Source organism: Rhinolophus sinicus, linkage group LG03 (assembly GCF_036562045.2).
Source record: "Rhinolophus sinicus isolate RSC01 linkage group LG03, ASM3656204v1, whole genome shotgun sequence".
In the NCBI taxonomy this organism is placed as follows: Eukaryota; Metazoa; Chordata; class Mammalia; order Chiroptera; family Rhinolophidae; genus Rhinolophus; species Rhinolophus sinicus.
In genome coordinates, this window is record NC_133753.1 from 2,291,513 (window position 1) to 2,307,456 (window position 15,944).

A 15,944-nucleotide genomic window follows, 5' to 3' on the forward strand; every position below is an offset into this window, starting at 1 on the left:
GACGCCCCCAAACCCTGCGCCCCAGGGTTTGTGCTCTGGGCCGCAGTGGGTTGGGTGGGAGGGTGGGGAAACGCAGGAAGAACCGGTGAGGGGGTGGCCCAGGCTGCGGCCATGCAGGGATGGGCCAGGCTTCCTGGCTCCCCAGCCAGCAGAGAGTCAGTAGGAGGCAGGTGCACTGGGTCCTAAAGGCCAATTTAGGGAAATCATCTGCTGGTCGAAGGGCTGTTTGCCCTGTGATGATAAATGCCATTCTGATGATGAAGATGTGGCTTATGGAGTGCCCTCTGCACCCACCCTGTGCATTGTCTCACTTAATCCTCGCAGCCCTGAGTGGTGGGTGGGACCACTATACCCACTTAGCAGGTGAGGGATGATTGACTAATGGGTGTACCCGTCTCCTGGGCTCCTCAGGTGGAACAGTGGACTATCCACTGCAGGTCTAAGCCAGATGGTGGCCCCTGAAGATCAGCACCCTGGGCTCCCTCCCTCCCTCTGTTGTCACCCAGCCCTCGGGGGAGGGGTATACGTAGGCAGGAGCTGAGGGCCCACTGTGGCCCAGAGCAGAGAAGCCTGCAGCAGTGGTTCTATCCAACATGCAGCAGAACCACAGGGAGGGCCCTGCCCCACTGGTTGTTGGTCAGTGGGTTTGGGGGCATTTCTAATGAGTCCCCAGCTGGGTCCGGAGACCACACTGAGATCCACAAGGTGGAAGACGGACAGAAGTGTCCTCAGTGTGCCCCTCCCAGGCTCCTCTGTCCACACCCTGGGCAGAACAAGGCAGCCTTGCAGCCGGAGGACATGTCTGTGCTCAGAGGCAATGCCCAGGCCTCTGCTGGCCACACGGGTTTAGACAAGTCCTGGCTCCTCTGACCACTCTGATCTGCACGGTGGAGAGGGGACAGGGCTGTGTGCAGTAAGGGAGGGGCTGTGTGGAGAGTGCTGGGCACGCACAGGTCACTGGAGTTACTCCTCACGGGGTTGCTCTTGGGAAGAGGACACCAGCCTCAGTGAGAAGGCGGCGTGTGCTGCTTTGAGGAAAGGCAGCCAAGCTCGGCCAGGGGCCTGGGCAGACGCGGGCCCTGCCACTTACCAGCAGCTACTTTTTTTTTTTTTTTTTTTTTGGTAGCACTATGATTTATGAAGCTGTGCCTTACTTAGTGCAGGTGCTGGGGCTTTCCCATGGTGCCCTTGATCTAGAAAGCCCGGACGTTCTGCCTGTGCTTTTTGAGTCATGACACCAGGAAATTGACAGCTAGGTGGATGTACACAAGCTCATCTTTTGTCACCTTCATGTGGCTACCGGCCACTGCCAAACACAACACCTTCCTCATCTGGAACTTGATGGTGGATTTCACTTCATCGACTTTCGCCACCGTGTTCTTATTGTGGGACAGAAGGCAGGGAACTTGCCAGACTTAGTCAGGCCTGGACCCAGGATGCCTGGGAGCTGCTCGATCAGAGACTCTGAAGCCAAAAAGGCATCATACTTCTTGGCCAGCTTTTTGACCAGTTTCTCATTCTTGTTGAGTTTCTTCAGGGTCTTGATGTCCGTGTGGGGGATATGCACAGCCTGGGCCTCGTCACCGTGCTGCTGGTCCCCCAGAACACAGATGGAGAATTGGGGCGGGGAGTGGATTGAAGCCTGACAGTGCCTGAGAAGCGTTTGTCCTTCTGAGGGTCATAGTTCTTCAAGCTGATGTGCCGCCCCACTGGCTCCAAAACCTCCTGCGCTTGCGCTGGTTTCCGTGCAGGACTTCCCGCACCGCCTCATAGTGGGGGTCACGGGAGACTTTGCTGTTCACTTTGCCTCGCACAAAACCCAGAAAAGAGCTACCGGCAGCTACTTCACTGCCCTGAGCCTCCATTTGCTCTTCTGAAAAACGGGGGGGGGGGGGGGGGGGATTCCTGTCCCTGCTCACCGGGTCCTGGGCAGGTTGGTCTGCAAAGTGCTGTGCTCAGGGCACTTAGAGTGTTTGCACTGAAGTCTGGGTGTCCTCCCCAAAGGCCCCCCATTCTGGGTGCCTCCTCCCTGACTCCCTGGTCCAACCTCCACACCTGCCCTTTCCAGGCAGCAAGTAATTCCCTTCAGTGGAGCTGTAGGCTCTGGGAGAGGAAATCCTGGATCATGGGCTCAGATGGCCTCCTTGGTCCCTGAGGCAATGGGAAGCCGTGGAAGGCTTCTGAGCTGAGAGAGATGTACTCAGAACCAGCCTTTGGGAAGGGGCCTCTGGCAGCCCGCGTAGATGGGGGAGACTGCCAGGTCGGGCAGTGCAGCAGGCGGGGATGGTGGGATGACCCAAACCTGAGTCCTTTATGGGCCTGTCCCTAATGAACTCCCTTCCCTTTTTCCAGTAAGAACCTTTAAGCACCATGTGAATCCCTGGGCCCCACACGTAGTCCACCTGGCCCCCATGTGTCAAAACCATTCAAGCTCCCTCTGACAATTGGGAGCAGTGTCCCAGGCAGCACCCTTCTCTGCCTGCTGGCTCCGTGGCAGGAGAAACCAGAAATGGCCTGTGGGGAGGGGCGCCTCGGCTCTAATTCATCAGAAGCATGACTGTGTTTCCTGATGGAACCACTCCTTTCTTGGACACCAGCCCAAGGTCACAGGAAGGAAAGCAGACATTCCTGTAGTGTGTCATTAGGTGCAATGGTGGGAGGGGCCCCTCCTAGCCCACTGCTTGGTTCCTGGGCCCATGCACTGGGCTGCAGGGTGATGGCACCCTCGGTGCCTGCTGGGTTGAGGCCTACACCACGCCCTGTAGATCTGTGGGTCTCCAGGGTTCTTTTTCTGTGGTGCTCACTCCTTTCTGGTTCTCTGTCCTGAGCAGGACAACATCCCAGCTCTTCTTGCTGCCTTGGTCTCCAGGGTCTCAGCTCCTCTTCTCAGCTAGTCCCCTGGGCTCCATCTCAGTGCCCCCTCCCTGGCTGGGCAGTCATAGGAATCACCTCTTTTGTTTATGATGTCTCAGGGATCACGGTCCTTTGATGCCTGATTTGCAGTGTCATGAAAATTGTTTTGTGTATATTGTGTGTGTGTTTTTTCATTGTCTCAGGTAGGAGGGTAAATCTGGTCCCCATTGTACCATATTGGCTGGAAGCAGAAGTTAATGTACATTTTAACACCAACGAGACTGAGCATGTTCTCATACTTGTATGTTTTTTGATCCTCTGTGTTTCCTCTTCTGTGTTTTGCCTTCTCATATGATTTCACCATTTTTCTTTTGGATTATTTCCACTTGTTCTTAATTACTTGAAAAAGGCACTTTTGGGTGCAAATGACAAGATCCTTTCTTACACTGGTTTAAAGAGGACATTTTATTGTTTCATGTGGCCAATGCTCCCCACTTCTCCCTTTCTTTCTCTCACAGGGGCTGTGGCTGGTGGTCTGAAATCCCACCATCACTACTTATGCTGGGAAGTAGTAAGTGCCAGCAAGTCCAGCCCGCCACTTCTTTTTGTGGTTTCGCTGACACCCAGCCATGCTCACAGCTTACATACCGTCTATGGCTGCTCTCATGTCACAAGGGTCGAGGCAGAGACTGTAGGGCCCGCAAAACCTGCAACATTCACTAGCTGGCCCTTTGCAGAAAAAGTTTACCTGCCCCTGGTCTAAAGAAAAAGATAAGACATACTGTCTCCCAGTTTTAGTACAAAACATCCTAAAAAACTTCTCATGTGGCTTGAGTCACATGACGACCCTAATCAGGGAGATGGAGAGCTGACCAGCTGGCCCTAGCTGACATGTCCACCCCCCATGGCAGCCCCCCTAGGATCCCATGATCAGAATGGAACCAGAGCACAGACTCACTGGGTGTAGGGAGAGGGGTTAGGGAGTGACAGACAAACACAGGACCACCCAGCAAAAGGACAATGACCTTTGTGCGGTGTACATGTTGTAGTGTATCAGAACACTAAACTGAAATTTTGAGGTACATCAAGTAACAGCAGATGTAGAGTCTCAAATGAGGTGTTAGGTCACCACATGTAGACTGTCATGGGCAATGCTTGGGAACGTGTTTCACACCTGGGATGAAGTGAGAGAAGAGTGGATCTGGTAACTGGTCCTGCCGGGCACAGGGCCTGGGGCGCTCCTTCCCTCACCTGAAGCCTAGTGAGGGTGGCTTTCACGGGATTCCTCAGAGAGCTTACAACATGGCCCTTCACTTGGAGGCGCAGTGGACAGGGGATGGGCGCCAGCCAGGAAAGGCGGGCTCACGGGCCTCTAAGAGGCGGAGCCAAGAGTATACTGGCGTCGGTACCTGCCAGCGCCCAAACATTTGTCAGGCCCAGGGGTGGGCAGACGTGAACTACATGGACAGGTCATCTCAGATCCCATCCAGTGGTCTCCACAGAAGGGCAGAAGATCCCCTGCAGCCAACAGGTAACCCCCCCCAAAGACAACACATCTGCTCAGGAGAGGGAGCTGGAGGGAAATGCCAGGAGCCCGTGAATGTCCCCAGGAGAGAGGGCGCCCACTTACTATCTGCCAGACCAGAGTGGAGGCCCTAGCCCTCCCCAACACCTCTTCCTTCCCCACCCTGGCAGCTGGCAGCAGCCCCAGGGGGGTGGGAGGAGGGCCAAGCTGGCTGGGAGAGGCTATGGAAGGCCAAGCACAGCCCCCTTCCCCAGTGCTCCCCTCAGACCCTGGGGGGGCTCAAGCTGGGCCTGAGGGGGAATATTTAACATTGAATCAAGTTCAGAGGTTTAAGCCTATAGATCTGGACATTCTAATTTTAGTCCCACTTGCTTGTTCCAAAGACCAGAAACCCACTGGAGCCAGCCCCAGTAGGAGTTTACTGTAAAGATACTGTTATGGACTGTTTTTGTCCCCCTACATTTCATAACCCCCAACGTGATACACTAGGAGGCGGGCCTTTAGGGAGGTGTTAGGTCCTGAGGACGGAGCCCTCATGATGGGATTAGTGCCCTTCTAAGAGGACAGAGCTCCCTCTTCCCTCCAGGTGAGGACACAGCAAGACAGTCCTCTGTAAACCTGAGGAGGCACTGACCCAGCAGCTCACTGGGCCGGCACCCTGATCCCAGACCTCCAGCCTCCAGAACTGTGACAAATTTCAGTTGTTCATAAGCCACCCAGTCTCTGGCTCTTTGTTATAGCAGCCTGAAATGACCAAGACAGATACACAGGAACCTCATGGGTGCCTGAGGACACTAGGAGTCCCTGGTTTGGAGGACACAGGACTGCTCCATCCATCAGCTGGTCACAGGGTCCCTAGTTTCTGAAACAATAAGTCTAATGCATGATTCCAGCGGCCAATGTGTGAGCACTTGCTATGAGCCAGGCACTGCTCAGAGTGCTCTATCGGTGTGAATTCATTTAATTCTCTCGGAAACTCACCCAAATGCTGAAGTAGGTCCTATTATTATACTCTTTTTATCACTGAGGAAACAGGCACAGAAGATTTCTAGTCTAGTGTGCAAGTCCACAGGTACCCACTGTGCAGAATGCTAAGGAAAACTCCAGGGTGAACTGGGCCTGATTTAGCCCAGAGAGTTATGCAAGGTTGCCCAGAAGGGACAACACTGAAAGAAATTTGGGTTGAGCAAAGTGAAGGTGGTTGGGGGGACATCCGAGGTAGAGGGCTTGGTGAGGGCAAAGGCCCTGAGGCACGAGGGAGCAGGACAGTTGAGGAGTGGCGAAAGCCAGAGAGCCTGGAGTCAGAGACTGAAGAGGAGGGGATGGACAGGGTCGAGAGCTGAGCAGACCCAGGCTGAGCCTGCTGGGTCTGGAGATAAAAAGGATACACTGCCTATGGGGACATGTGGGAATGAAGGACATGGTTATATTCACACTGGGACAAAAAATGGGGATGGTCTTGGCAAATTCTGATGTCTGATCACCCTATTCTTTTAAATTAGTTTACTGGGGTGACAATTGTTAGGAAAGTTACAAAGATTTCAGATCTCCCTATTTTTTAAAAGCCAAGGTAAAGAATTTGGTCTTTATCCTAAAACCAGTGAAAAATCTTTGGCTTTGGGTGGTGTGCTCACCTCGGCCTTTCTTTCATTCTTTTTTTGAGGTATTGTACACACAAAGTGCAAATATTTAGAGGATGTTTGGTCAAATTTTATATATGTACAGACCCATGTAACAAACTGAGACTATCTGATCAAGGTATAGAATATTCCTCACCTCCCAGAAGGCTCCCTCATGCCCCCGTCCAGTGCAGCCCCCCAAAGTAACCAGTACTCTGGCCTCTAACATCAAAGACTGTTTTTGCCCACTGTTTAAAAATTAAGGTATGATACACAAAATACACTGATATGCATTGCCCTTAAGTGTACACTCTGAAGAATGTTACTTATAGGTACTCCTGTATAATCAACCATCACCGGAATCAAAGCATAGAACATTCCCAGCTGCCTGAAGGCTCCCTCCTACCCTTTCCAGCCAATACCTCCTCCACAGACAGGGGGAGCCGCTATTCTCATCCCTATCTCCGTGGATTAGTTTTGCCACAGGCTCCTCTACCTACCCTCTCACCTGTCCCACCTTCTTGCCCTGCCCCTACCAAAGTGCCTCCTCCCTTTCCTGAGTCACGGTTCCCACAGCCCTGCACCCTAGCTCCCAGCTCTCACCCACTCCCACAGCCTGGGTGACTGACCACCAGTTCCAGGCGGTCCCTCCAGTCCTGATGTCAAGAATTAGAGTGGGGGTATTCTCCATCACCCTCCTCTCCCCGCCACACAGATAAACCAACAATCTTAGTTCAAGCAAGCAGTGACTTGCTAGGCAAACCCAGCCTGGACACAAATAGGGTTTCCAGGCGGGAATTCCCGCCCGCTCTCAGGATCCCCCCCCCCCCGCCCCGTTTTCCCGTTCTGGAATCCCGAGATATAAACTGTTTTCTGTTCTCACGATGAATCGTTTCCACAAAGTGACAACCAATACTACCAACCACCTGGATTCAAGGAGCTGATTTTCCCGAGTTCCCGACCAACTTTTCTCGGGAAAGTGAAAATTATTCCTGAGAACAGGCGGGAATTCTCGCCTGGAAACCCTAGGCACAAACAGCCGGCCGCTTCCTAACAATTTACTATCCCAAGACATTTGTTTGCGGGGACGGGTAAGTTGGACAGTGGAATTGAAAGTGGCCTCTGTGCGGGTATCACGAATTCACCGGGCGCTGGGTGGCCCGCTGAGCCGCCGCCTCTGCTGTAGCCCCGCCCGTCCTGGCCTCAGTTTCCCGTCTGTCAAGTCAGAGGTGGGCTCGCATTTTCGAAGGCCGTTCCGAGCTCGGACGAGCCCTGGTTTTAAAACGGTTCGTCCTGCCGCCGAGGCCTCCACAGTTGCGTCTGTGGGGCGGCCCCTAAGTCCCAGGCTGGTGAGGGCAGGCCGGGGACGCTCTGAGCTTCGCGCTCCCTATCGAGACCCTGACGTGCACGAGCGCGGACTCCGCACACCGGGGGCCAGACGGCGAAGCGACCCCGCACGCCGCACGGCGCCCTCTGCGCACGCGCCGGCCCCGCAATCTCGGCAGCGCACTGGCTCCTCGCTCGCCACGCCCCCTCCGGCGTCGCTCCCCTCCGACCCTGCCCGCCCCCGGCCTTCCCAGCATCCCGGCCTCCCTACGGCGAGCGGCGAGGTCCGATCCCGCCGGGAGCCGGGAGCCGGGCCGCAGGGGCGGGGCGGCGCGCTGAGGTCAGCGCGGCAGTGGCCGGCCCCGCCGTGGTTGGCTGCGCCCGCGCTGGCCGCGCCCTGGTTGGCTGCGGGCCGCGGGGCTGGGCCGCCGGGTCGGTGGGGCGCCGGCCGGGTTTGCGCTGCGCTCGGGTCTGCGCCGCTCCAGTCCGGCGGGTGGCTGGCGGCGGGGAGGTGCGGCTGCGGGCGGGGCTGAGGGGCGCGCGGCGGGGACGAGGCGGGGCGGGCCGCGCCGGGCGAGGAGGGCGGCGGCGCTGAGGCGGGGCGGGGGGGAGACCGGCCCATGGACCCGCGGGGCCCGGCGCCCCAGACGCTGCGCCGCCGGGACCGAGCCCAAGATGTCGGCCTAGGCCGGGGCGCGACGACGCGGACGGGGCGGCGACGAGGCGCCACCGCTGCCGGGGCTCGCGGCCGCCGGGCCCCCGAAGGCTCGCCCTGACGGACTGGCCGAGCGGGCGGCGAGAGGCCGGCGAGTGGGGAGCGGGCCGCGCGGCACCATGTCGGCCAAGGTGCGGCTCAAGAAGCTGGAGCAGCTGCTCCTGGACGGGCCCTGGCGCAACGAGAGCGCCCTGAGCGTGGAGACGCTGCTCGACGTGCTCGTCTGCCTGTACACCGAGTGCAGCCACTCGGCCCTGCGCCGCGACAAATATGTGGCGGAGTTTCTCGAGTGGGGTAAGTGCACGCGGGGCGCGGACCTGACCCTCAACCCCTCGGACCCCCGCCCGGGCTCACCTTTCTCCCCACCCTGCCGCCCCCTCCGCGCTGCCCTCGGGCTTCCGTTGAGCCCGCCTCCCCATCCCTCTCTGGCCGCTCCAGTCCCTTCGCGGGACCGCGTCCCTCCCTGCGCTCAGACCCTTGCACATCCGCGTTGGGCCGTTCCGCCCCCTCATCCTGCCCCTGGGAGCCACATCCTCCGTTCCCACTCCCTCCCCCCGCCGGGCCATCGCCCCTGCCGCTTCCTAGATCCACCCTCCGAGTCTGGATATCATTTCCTGCAGCACTCACTGGGATATCCACCCCCACCCCCGGCCCCCGCGCTGGGGTCCAGAGTCACAGTCCAGGGCCTCTCCCCCACCACACACTTCGCTGGCTTGTGGTGCAGCCGCGTGTGCTTTTTGCATCTGTCTCCCCAACAGTCCCGTGGGCCCCCCAGCCCGTGAGCAACTCCTGAGACCCTCCTAGCTGACAGCCTATCTACATTCCCTTGGTGTCTAGGGTCTGCACACCCTCTTCACTGTTGCACCGCCAAGGGAATTTTAGGGTTAAAAGCCTTATTTTGAAGACGCCATGCAAGAGCAAATTGATTTTTTTTTTTTTTTGTAATTACACCAGACCCTTTTAATGTTTTGGGGGTAGCTGGAACTGTCAGTATATGGAAGTCATGTAAAAACTTTTTTCATCTGATCTTTGCATGCCTTCTCCAGTTCATTCAGGGGTGTATAATCCTGTAATCGTTGATCAACTGATCTGTTACGCTTTATTAGGACACAAATTTGGTTAAACCATTTAATGTTCACTAGAATCCGGAAGACTGCTCCCAGTGTAAAGTGAAACCCTTTGGCTTCACCTTTCCCCACCACGGGCATTCTGTCAGGACCCCCAGACTCACCTAAAAGGGTCGACTTGGAAGATGCTGTGTGCCGGCCGAACCTATGGGCCTGTCCTTGGGTCATTTGTGTCATTGCACTAGGACTGTGCTGTTTGAACCAGTAATTTCTAACCTTTAGTGCTGATAAAGCAGATGTTTACGTGAAGAAACAAACGAATGTCTTCTGCAGTGAGGCCTCCTGTCAGCCAAAATGGTAGTCACTGGAATTGGAATTTTGTTTACAAATTAAACCTTAGGTTACCATATTCTTTAGAGGCCTTCTGGTTTTTGCTCCTTAGCGAGACGTTGACCTGATGTCTTGTGAGAGCAGCAGAAGGAGGCCCTGAGCCCCAGGACAGCCTGTTACTACACTTTAGTTCTGTGGGGACCACCATTCTTGGTTACATGTCAATACAGTATCAGTAAAATGAGACTAATCACTTTCTGGGGTCCTTTATCAGTGACCTGATTTCCAACTGAATAATTAACTGACGTCACAGTTGCTTTGAAAGTGAGGTCTTTGGTGCCTCTTACATCTGAGCCTTCTGAATATTGTATTTGCCACTCCTTCCTGAACATTCATTCGATCTTGAAATCCAGAGTTCCACATCAGGTTCAACTCTGTGTAGTCTTTGAGGAAAAGTGTGACTGAAAGGAGGAAGCAGAGGGAAGGCTTCTGTCGCTGGTAAGGTGTGGCCCCCGGCCTCTGGCCTGGGAGCTGAGCCGTGTCTCGGTGGAGCTAGTCTGAAGGCTGGGTGCCCTGTGGGCCAGGGGTGCTTGTGCAGCACCCCACCACCAGACAATGCCAGCCACTCTGAATTGCGGGCTTCGCTGAAGGAAGCGCTTCTCAGCCTGTGTGGAGCTCTTATTTTAGGAGAGTTGACCTTGCCAGATCTAAACAGAAGCCGTGTGCTATTAAGATGGAAATATTTTCAAAATTGTATTCTGGCTTGTTGGAAATTATGATTACAGATAAATTACATTATCCCAAGAACTCAGTTTGCACAGAAGTATAAACTTAGAGTTACGGAGAGGAAGCATGGACTTCCATTTAAGGTGGCATTTTAATGAAATACTAGTGTATCTTTAGAAGTAGTATTTGATCTCACGTGTGTTAATATGCACCATTGTAACTAGTGGTGTGTCACGAGTTGAGATGTGAGCAGTCATTATTTCGTGTTAGTCGGAAGACCCAGGCACTGAGATTGGAAGGCGAGGGTGGTCTTCCCGATGGAGTTGTTTGTGGAGCATCGGCGGGCACCCAGGCGACTGCTGCACAGGACACAGGTGCGCAGGCCGTCAGGCTGTGGCTTGTTGCGCTGTGGGATTCGCACACCAGGAAGTTTGAAACCTCCGAGCTGTTGAGTGCGCTCATGCAGAGGGCCAGGCCCTCACCTTCCAAATCGTGCTAGGTGTCTAATGACAGGTAGGTGGAATTCTCGACACTTAAGGAAGGAAAGTGGCTGGTTCAGCTCAGATTTTGAGACTTACTGTGAAATCTTAGCGGAAATCTAGAAAGTATAGATAATAAAGTTTTAAAGTTTTAAAAGAAGACTGTTTCTGGCTCTTATTTTCTTATTTCCACAGTGGGTGCTTGGAACAAGAGTCATCCTGGCCTTCAGTGTAGGTTATTGTCTTTAATTTCCCCTTGATTATGTTTATAGTTTGATTAGTTTCCTCTATTAAATCATGGACCTTAATTAAAAGTTGGAAATACTCTGCTTTGCATGTGTATTTCTTTAAGCTATTTTAATGCAAATTTGATACTATTTGAAGTAGAGCATGTGAAACACTGAAATTTCTATAAACAGCAACAAACATGGCCAACTGAAATGAGATGAATTGTCTTTCATCTTTGTTACATGGAAATACTCTTATGTGTGTTAAATATGTAACGTGGCTGCAGTGTTACGGCTCGTGTTACATTTCGGTGGGGCTGATGTTTGAAGTCCCAGCCCCTTGGCACCGGGTGGACCACAGTGGCCCTCCGTGCGCGTCCCCTGTGGCCTGCAGCCAGGGTGGGAGGTGTAAGGCTTGCTGCTGGTGCAGCCATGCCTCACGGAGGCCGGCCTCGGTGTGAGTCTACCGGTTCCCGGTCAGGGCCACCTTCTCTCACCATGACCTGTACTTCCTCTATCAGGAACAGGATTCATCTTCCAGCCCTCAGTCTAATTTCTTCCTTGGTGCCTTTTCTTATTATGAATGGCGCCGTACCTTCTCAGAGTCCTTCTCTGATGTGCATCCCCGTGTCCGTCAGCGTGGGGATGCGTAGCACGGGGTGTGAGTGGGCTGACTCTACCAAGTGGAATAAGTTCAGGCTTCACAGATGGTGCTAAACATCTCAAGATATGTTTTAATCTTAATGGTTTTTCCAGATGGGATGTTTGCATAACATGGGAACACTTTTTTTAAATAACAGATTTAAGAAACAGGTCTTTTGAATATTATAATAAGCACCAAATTGTAGGGAGATATTGGGATTGCTTAATAAAGATTAGGCTAGCATAATTTAGATTTTATTCATAGCTTTTTGAAACGCACAGTGAGAGGGAGCACATGGCATGTGATGGGAATGGAAACCACCAGACATTACCTACCAAGCCAGCCTTCCCTACCTTTTCTCTCCTACAACCTCCTCCACTGACAGTGGGACTTTAAAGTGAACAGTATGTCCGTTAAATCCAGACTTGCAGTAAATAAAACTGGAGTTGGAGCGAGTTGTCCTCATCTCGGGACCACGATGTGAGCCACCTGACAGAGTGACTGGTAGGCAGTGAGCTCTGCAAGCACAGGACCGGGAGGTACCTGGCAGCCACTTCACACTCCGCAGGGCTGACAGGTAGCTCCCCTGACTTTGCCCTGCCTCCTGCTGCCCTTGGCAACCCCCTCCTGGCTGTGCTCAGATGCTGGTAAACACGGGAGCAAACAGACTGTTAATTCCAAACTATATTAAGAACGGCAAAACTTCTGAAGGCTTTTCTTGGTAAAGAGGCAGAGAGTATCTTTTGAGACTAATAAAGTAAGGCTCTTGCTGGAAGAGACCAAATACAAATTTTTAGCTTTTTTATCAAAAGGGGGATAAAATAAAGGTAATTTCAAAAGAATTAAAAAACAACAACCCTATAATCACATCACCCTAACCCCCTAACATAACATAACACCTTTTGGTTATTGTCCCGAGTTTGTTTGATTCTTAGATTCTTAGAATTTCCAGAATGACAGTATGTTAAAGTTATCTTAAATTTGTGTGAGAATCTCACTAACGAAGATAGATGAGAGGAAAATACACTTTCCTTAGATTTTAAATCACAAGTGTTTTGACAATATGAACTATATATATAGGGACTTAAAATCTACCAGAGAAACAACTTCAAAAAAAAACAAACCCAAAATAGATACTACCTATCAGTATGAAATAAAGGTCGCACTTTACAATATGGTTTCAGACAATCTGTGTATAAGGTTTTATGTATTTGGTTTTTGGTTAATTTTATTGGCTGGTAGGTAATTGGCAACAAAATTGTTTTTAGAGGAAAACTTTGCAAAAAGGATTATTTATATACTAGGAGACTTTGGATTTTCTTATTTATCCTTAGAAAAGAATTAGAAATTCAAAGAGAAATTTGAATTAAGCTGTAAATTTCAGTTGAATTTGATCTTGCATTGGAGCTCCTTGGGAGACGTGTGGAACTTATTTTTCTAAGGGGATTCCTAATGTGATTGGGATGGTGGTGATCCTGCCAGTCTCCAGAATCACAGAAGCATGGGTTTGAAAACTGTTAGGAATTTGAGCGATCAGGTGATCTGCCCTCTACCCACCCCATCCCCACTCTCCCTTGGCTAAACCAGGCTCTGGATGTTTTCCTGAGTCATATCTGAGCAAGCAGCCTTCCAGCCTAGCTGGGGTTTCTCTTCTCCACTGGACTGTGGTCAGCCTCGGGCCTCCTTGCTGGCACCTGCTTTGAAATATCTCAATTTTATTGTAGCTTTTTCTTTCCATTTCCATTGTCACTGGCCTAGCTGAAGCCGTCAGACCTGAGTGAATACCTTTCTCACTTGAAAATGTAAATACCTTGCGAAATCAGTCTTAATTAAATGCTGCCTTTCATTTTTATCAACTCTCCCTTTTCCAAAACCTCCACAATGACTTCATATTCTGTTGCCTTGAAAAACTCAGGTCTGAAATCCATGGTCCAATGTTAGAATTTAAAATTGACCTAAAAAAACACATCTAATCTTAGTTTTGAAGTTGAAATTAACAGCACTCTGACCAGACCCTGTGGGGTGATTTTCTTTAAATATATTTTACCTTTATTAAGGCATTGCATTTAGTTCTACAGAGTTGTAATGCAAAACAGCAGGCGCTCTGCCCGCCCGCCCACTCTGGGTTCTGACTTTCATAAGCAGCCACTCAACCCCTCTGTTCTACTGACCGTGTCTGTCTCAGGATCACATTCAGCTGCCAGAACAGAGAACCGAATAACAGTGCCTTGAGCAGAACCAAGGTTGGTTTCTCCCTCATGTGGGATTGGGATGTTGGCAGTCCAGGGTAGTAAAATATCCTCATTTCAAGAAGTCACCTGCTGTCACTCCCTCGTCTGATGGTGGCCACCCCCCTCTGCATTCCAGGCTGCAGGGTGAAGGTGTCTGTACTGCGGATGGTCGGGGAAGAATCTCGGATATTGGCGGCGATTTATTTAGCAATTCCTGCCGCAGGCTTCATGCTTCTATGTGGTACGCTCACACTGTTACTTTCTGGTTTCTCTATTTTAGACATTATCTGTTGACTTCCGTGGAAGAGAGGCTACAGAATGCTCCCCACCCCCTGCAGTGCCCCGACACATCCCTTCCTCTCCCTTTTTCCAGATGGTTATGTAGTCATTTTTGTTTCAGTTGATACTCAGGTTTATGTTATCATTGGGTAAGTCACATAAGATACAGTTAGTTGCCTGTCTTTTGTGTTTATTGGTCTGAATTAGTTTTTCCTTTTCTTCAGCCTGGATGCCAGTGTACAAATCATGAATTTAGTCCCAGGTGTTAAGGAGCTCTCGCCAGTACAGCCAGTCGCCTGGAGTCATCTGTCACTTTCATCTCTTGCAGAGCCTTCATTTACTGGTCCATCCTCGGCACTTGTTCTCTCAGCCTGCAGTTGAGCCGTCATCCTGAGACTTCCTTCACTCCTTACGGAAATTCTTTTGTCGCTCTCCTCTCTTGAACTCCTCTTCTCTGGACTCCATGTCTTTCTCCTTCGGGTGGAGAATGTCTTCTAGTAGCTTTCTGAGAAAGAGCTCATCAGAGATACATTTCTTGACCTAGTCTGTCTGAAAATCCCTTTTCTTCCCCTACACTTGAATGACAGTTTGCCTGGATGTTGAATTCTAGCTTAGAACCCATGTTTCCTCAGAAGTGAAAGCATGACTTCATTGCTGTCTACCTTTCATTGTTGGTGATGAGAAGACGGAGACCGTTGTGATTCCCAAGCCTTTTTGTGATTTGTTTTATCTCCGGAAGCCTTTGGAGACTTCTGTCTAGCCCTAGTGTTCCTTGGTGGGGCTTTTTGCTTGGGGACACTTGGGTCCTTCAGCTCTGGGAAACTTTTCTGTATTCATTCTTGATAATCAGTTCTTTGGTTTCTCCTTGCTAGCCTTCTTGATCTCCTATTACCCAGATAGTGGACCTTCTGGAGTGTTCTGTTAATTTCCTTTTCTCCTACTTTTTCCCATTCATTTATCTTTTTGTTTGATTTTTCTGGGAGAGGGCCTCAACTTTATCTTCTAGTCCTTATATTGAATTTTATTTCTGCCATCATGTCTTTCATTTCTAAGTGTTTTTGTCCTCAGTATTTCTTTTTCTAGCTTCCTGTTTTTGTTTCATGAAGGCAATACATTTTTTACATTTCTTCTTATTAATTTTTTTTTATTGATTTGTGTGCACATTTATGTTTCATAGACTTTTTCTTTGTTTCCTGTGTTGTCTTTGTTTCTTCTGAGTCCTTTTTCTTCTGGTTTCTACTTTGGTCTTTGTCTTTGATGTCAGAAGCTTCGCTCCAAATACCTGGTGATTGTTGGCCGTCTTTTCATAATTATGAGTGGGCTGATTTGAAACTGTGTGTGCGCAGACAAACTTTAAATGTTGAGTCTCACTTTTAGGAAATAGGCTGGGGACCATGCCAGTTTGAGGGGGCACTTCCAGAACTTGCTGAAATAACTTTCTCTTGGGCCTGTCAGTTCGCCCAGAGAGGGGTTTCCGGTCCGGTGCCTGGGAGGTGGTATATGCCTGGTGGCCAGCTTTGTGGGAAGTGGGGTGAGGTGGAGGAGGGCTGGTGGGGGGTGGCGGACGGCAGGAGGAGATCTGGGTGTAAGTGCTCCTGCAGACGAAGCCAGTCCTGTGTTCTGGCCGTTACTGTTCAGGCCTTCAGAGACCTTAGTGCCGCTGATAATTCCTGAGCCTTCTTACTGCCACCTCACACACACTTACCTTTCGGCTTTCTAGTTTTGCTAAGTTAGACACCACTGGTCCACTTGCTTTTCCCACTGTGAAAAATTAGGTTGACATTGTAGTCTGCTGTCATCGCCTGTTATCCATTCATCCAAGTATTTTTTAAGGACTTAAGATGTGCCAGGCTCTGCAATGGTGACACGGACTCCAGAAACGGGAATTCATCAGAGGGAGACACAGAACAAAATTCCTGTTCTC

General features: G+C 51.2%; 1 protein-coding gene and 1 pseudogene across 3 annotated transcripts in view; one reads left to right on the forward strand and one right to left on the reverse strand.

The window, feature by feature from the left end:
• Positions 1–1,154: 1,154 nt before the first annotated feature.
• Positions 1,155–7,945, reverse strand: LOC109455547 (large ribosomal subunit protein uL1; annotated as a pseudogene).
• The window catches only part of CDC42BPB (CDC42 binding protein kinase beta), a 99,361-nt gene continuing 91,353 nt past the window's right edge, over positions 7,937–15,944 (forward strand). For all 3 annotated transcript variants that reach the window (XR_002138676.2, XM_019747182.2, XM_019747183.2), the window contains exon 1: positions 7,937–8,332. Coding sequence is in view for 2 of the 3 variants with exons in the window: in XM_019747182.2 (XP_019602741.2) it covers positions 8,158–8,332 (175 nt within the window). In the remaining variant the exon portion in view is untranslated. The remainder of the gene's footprint in view (positions 8,333–15,944) is intronic.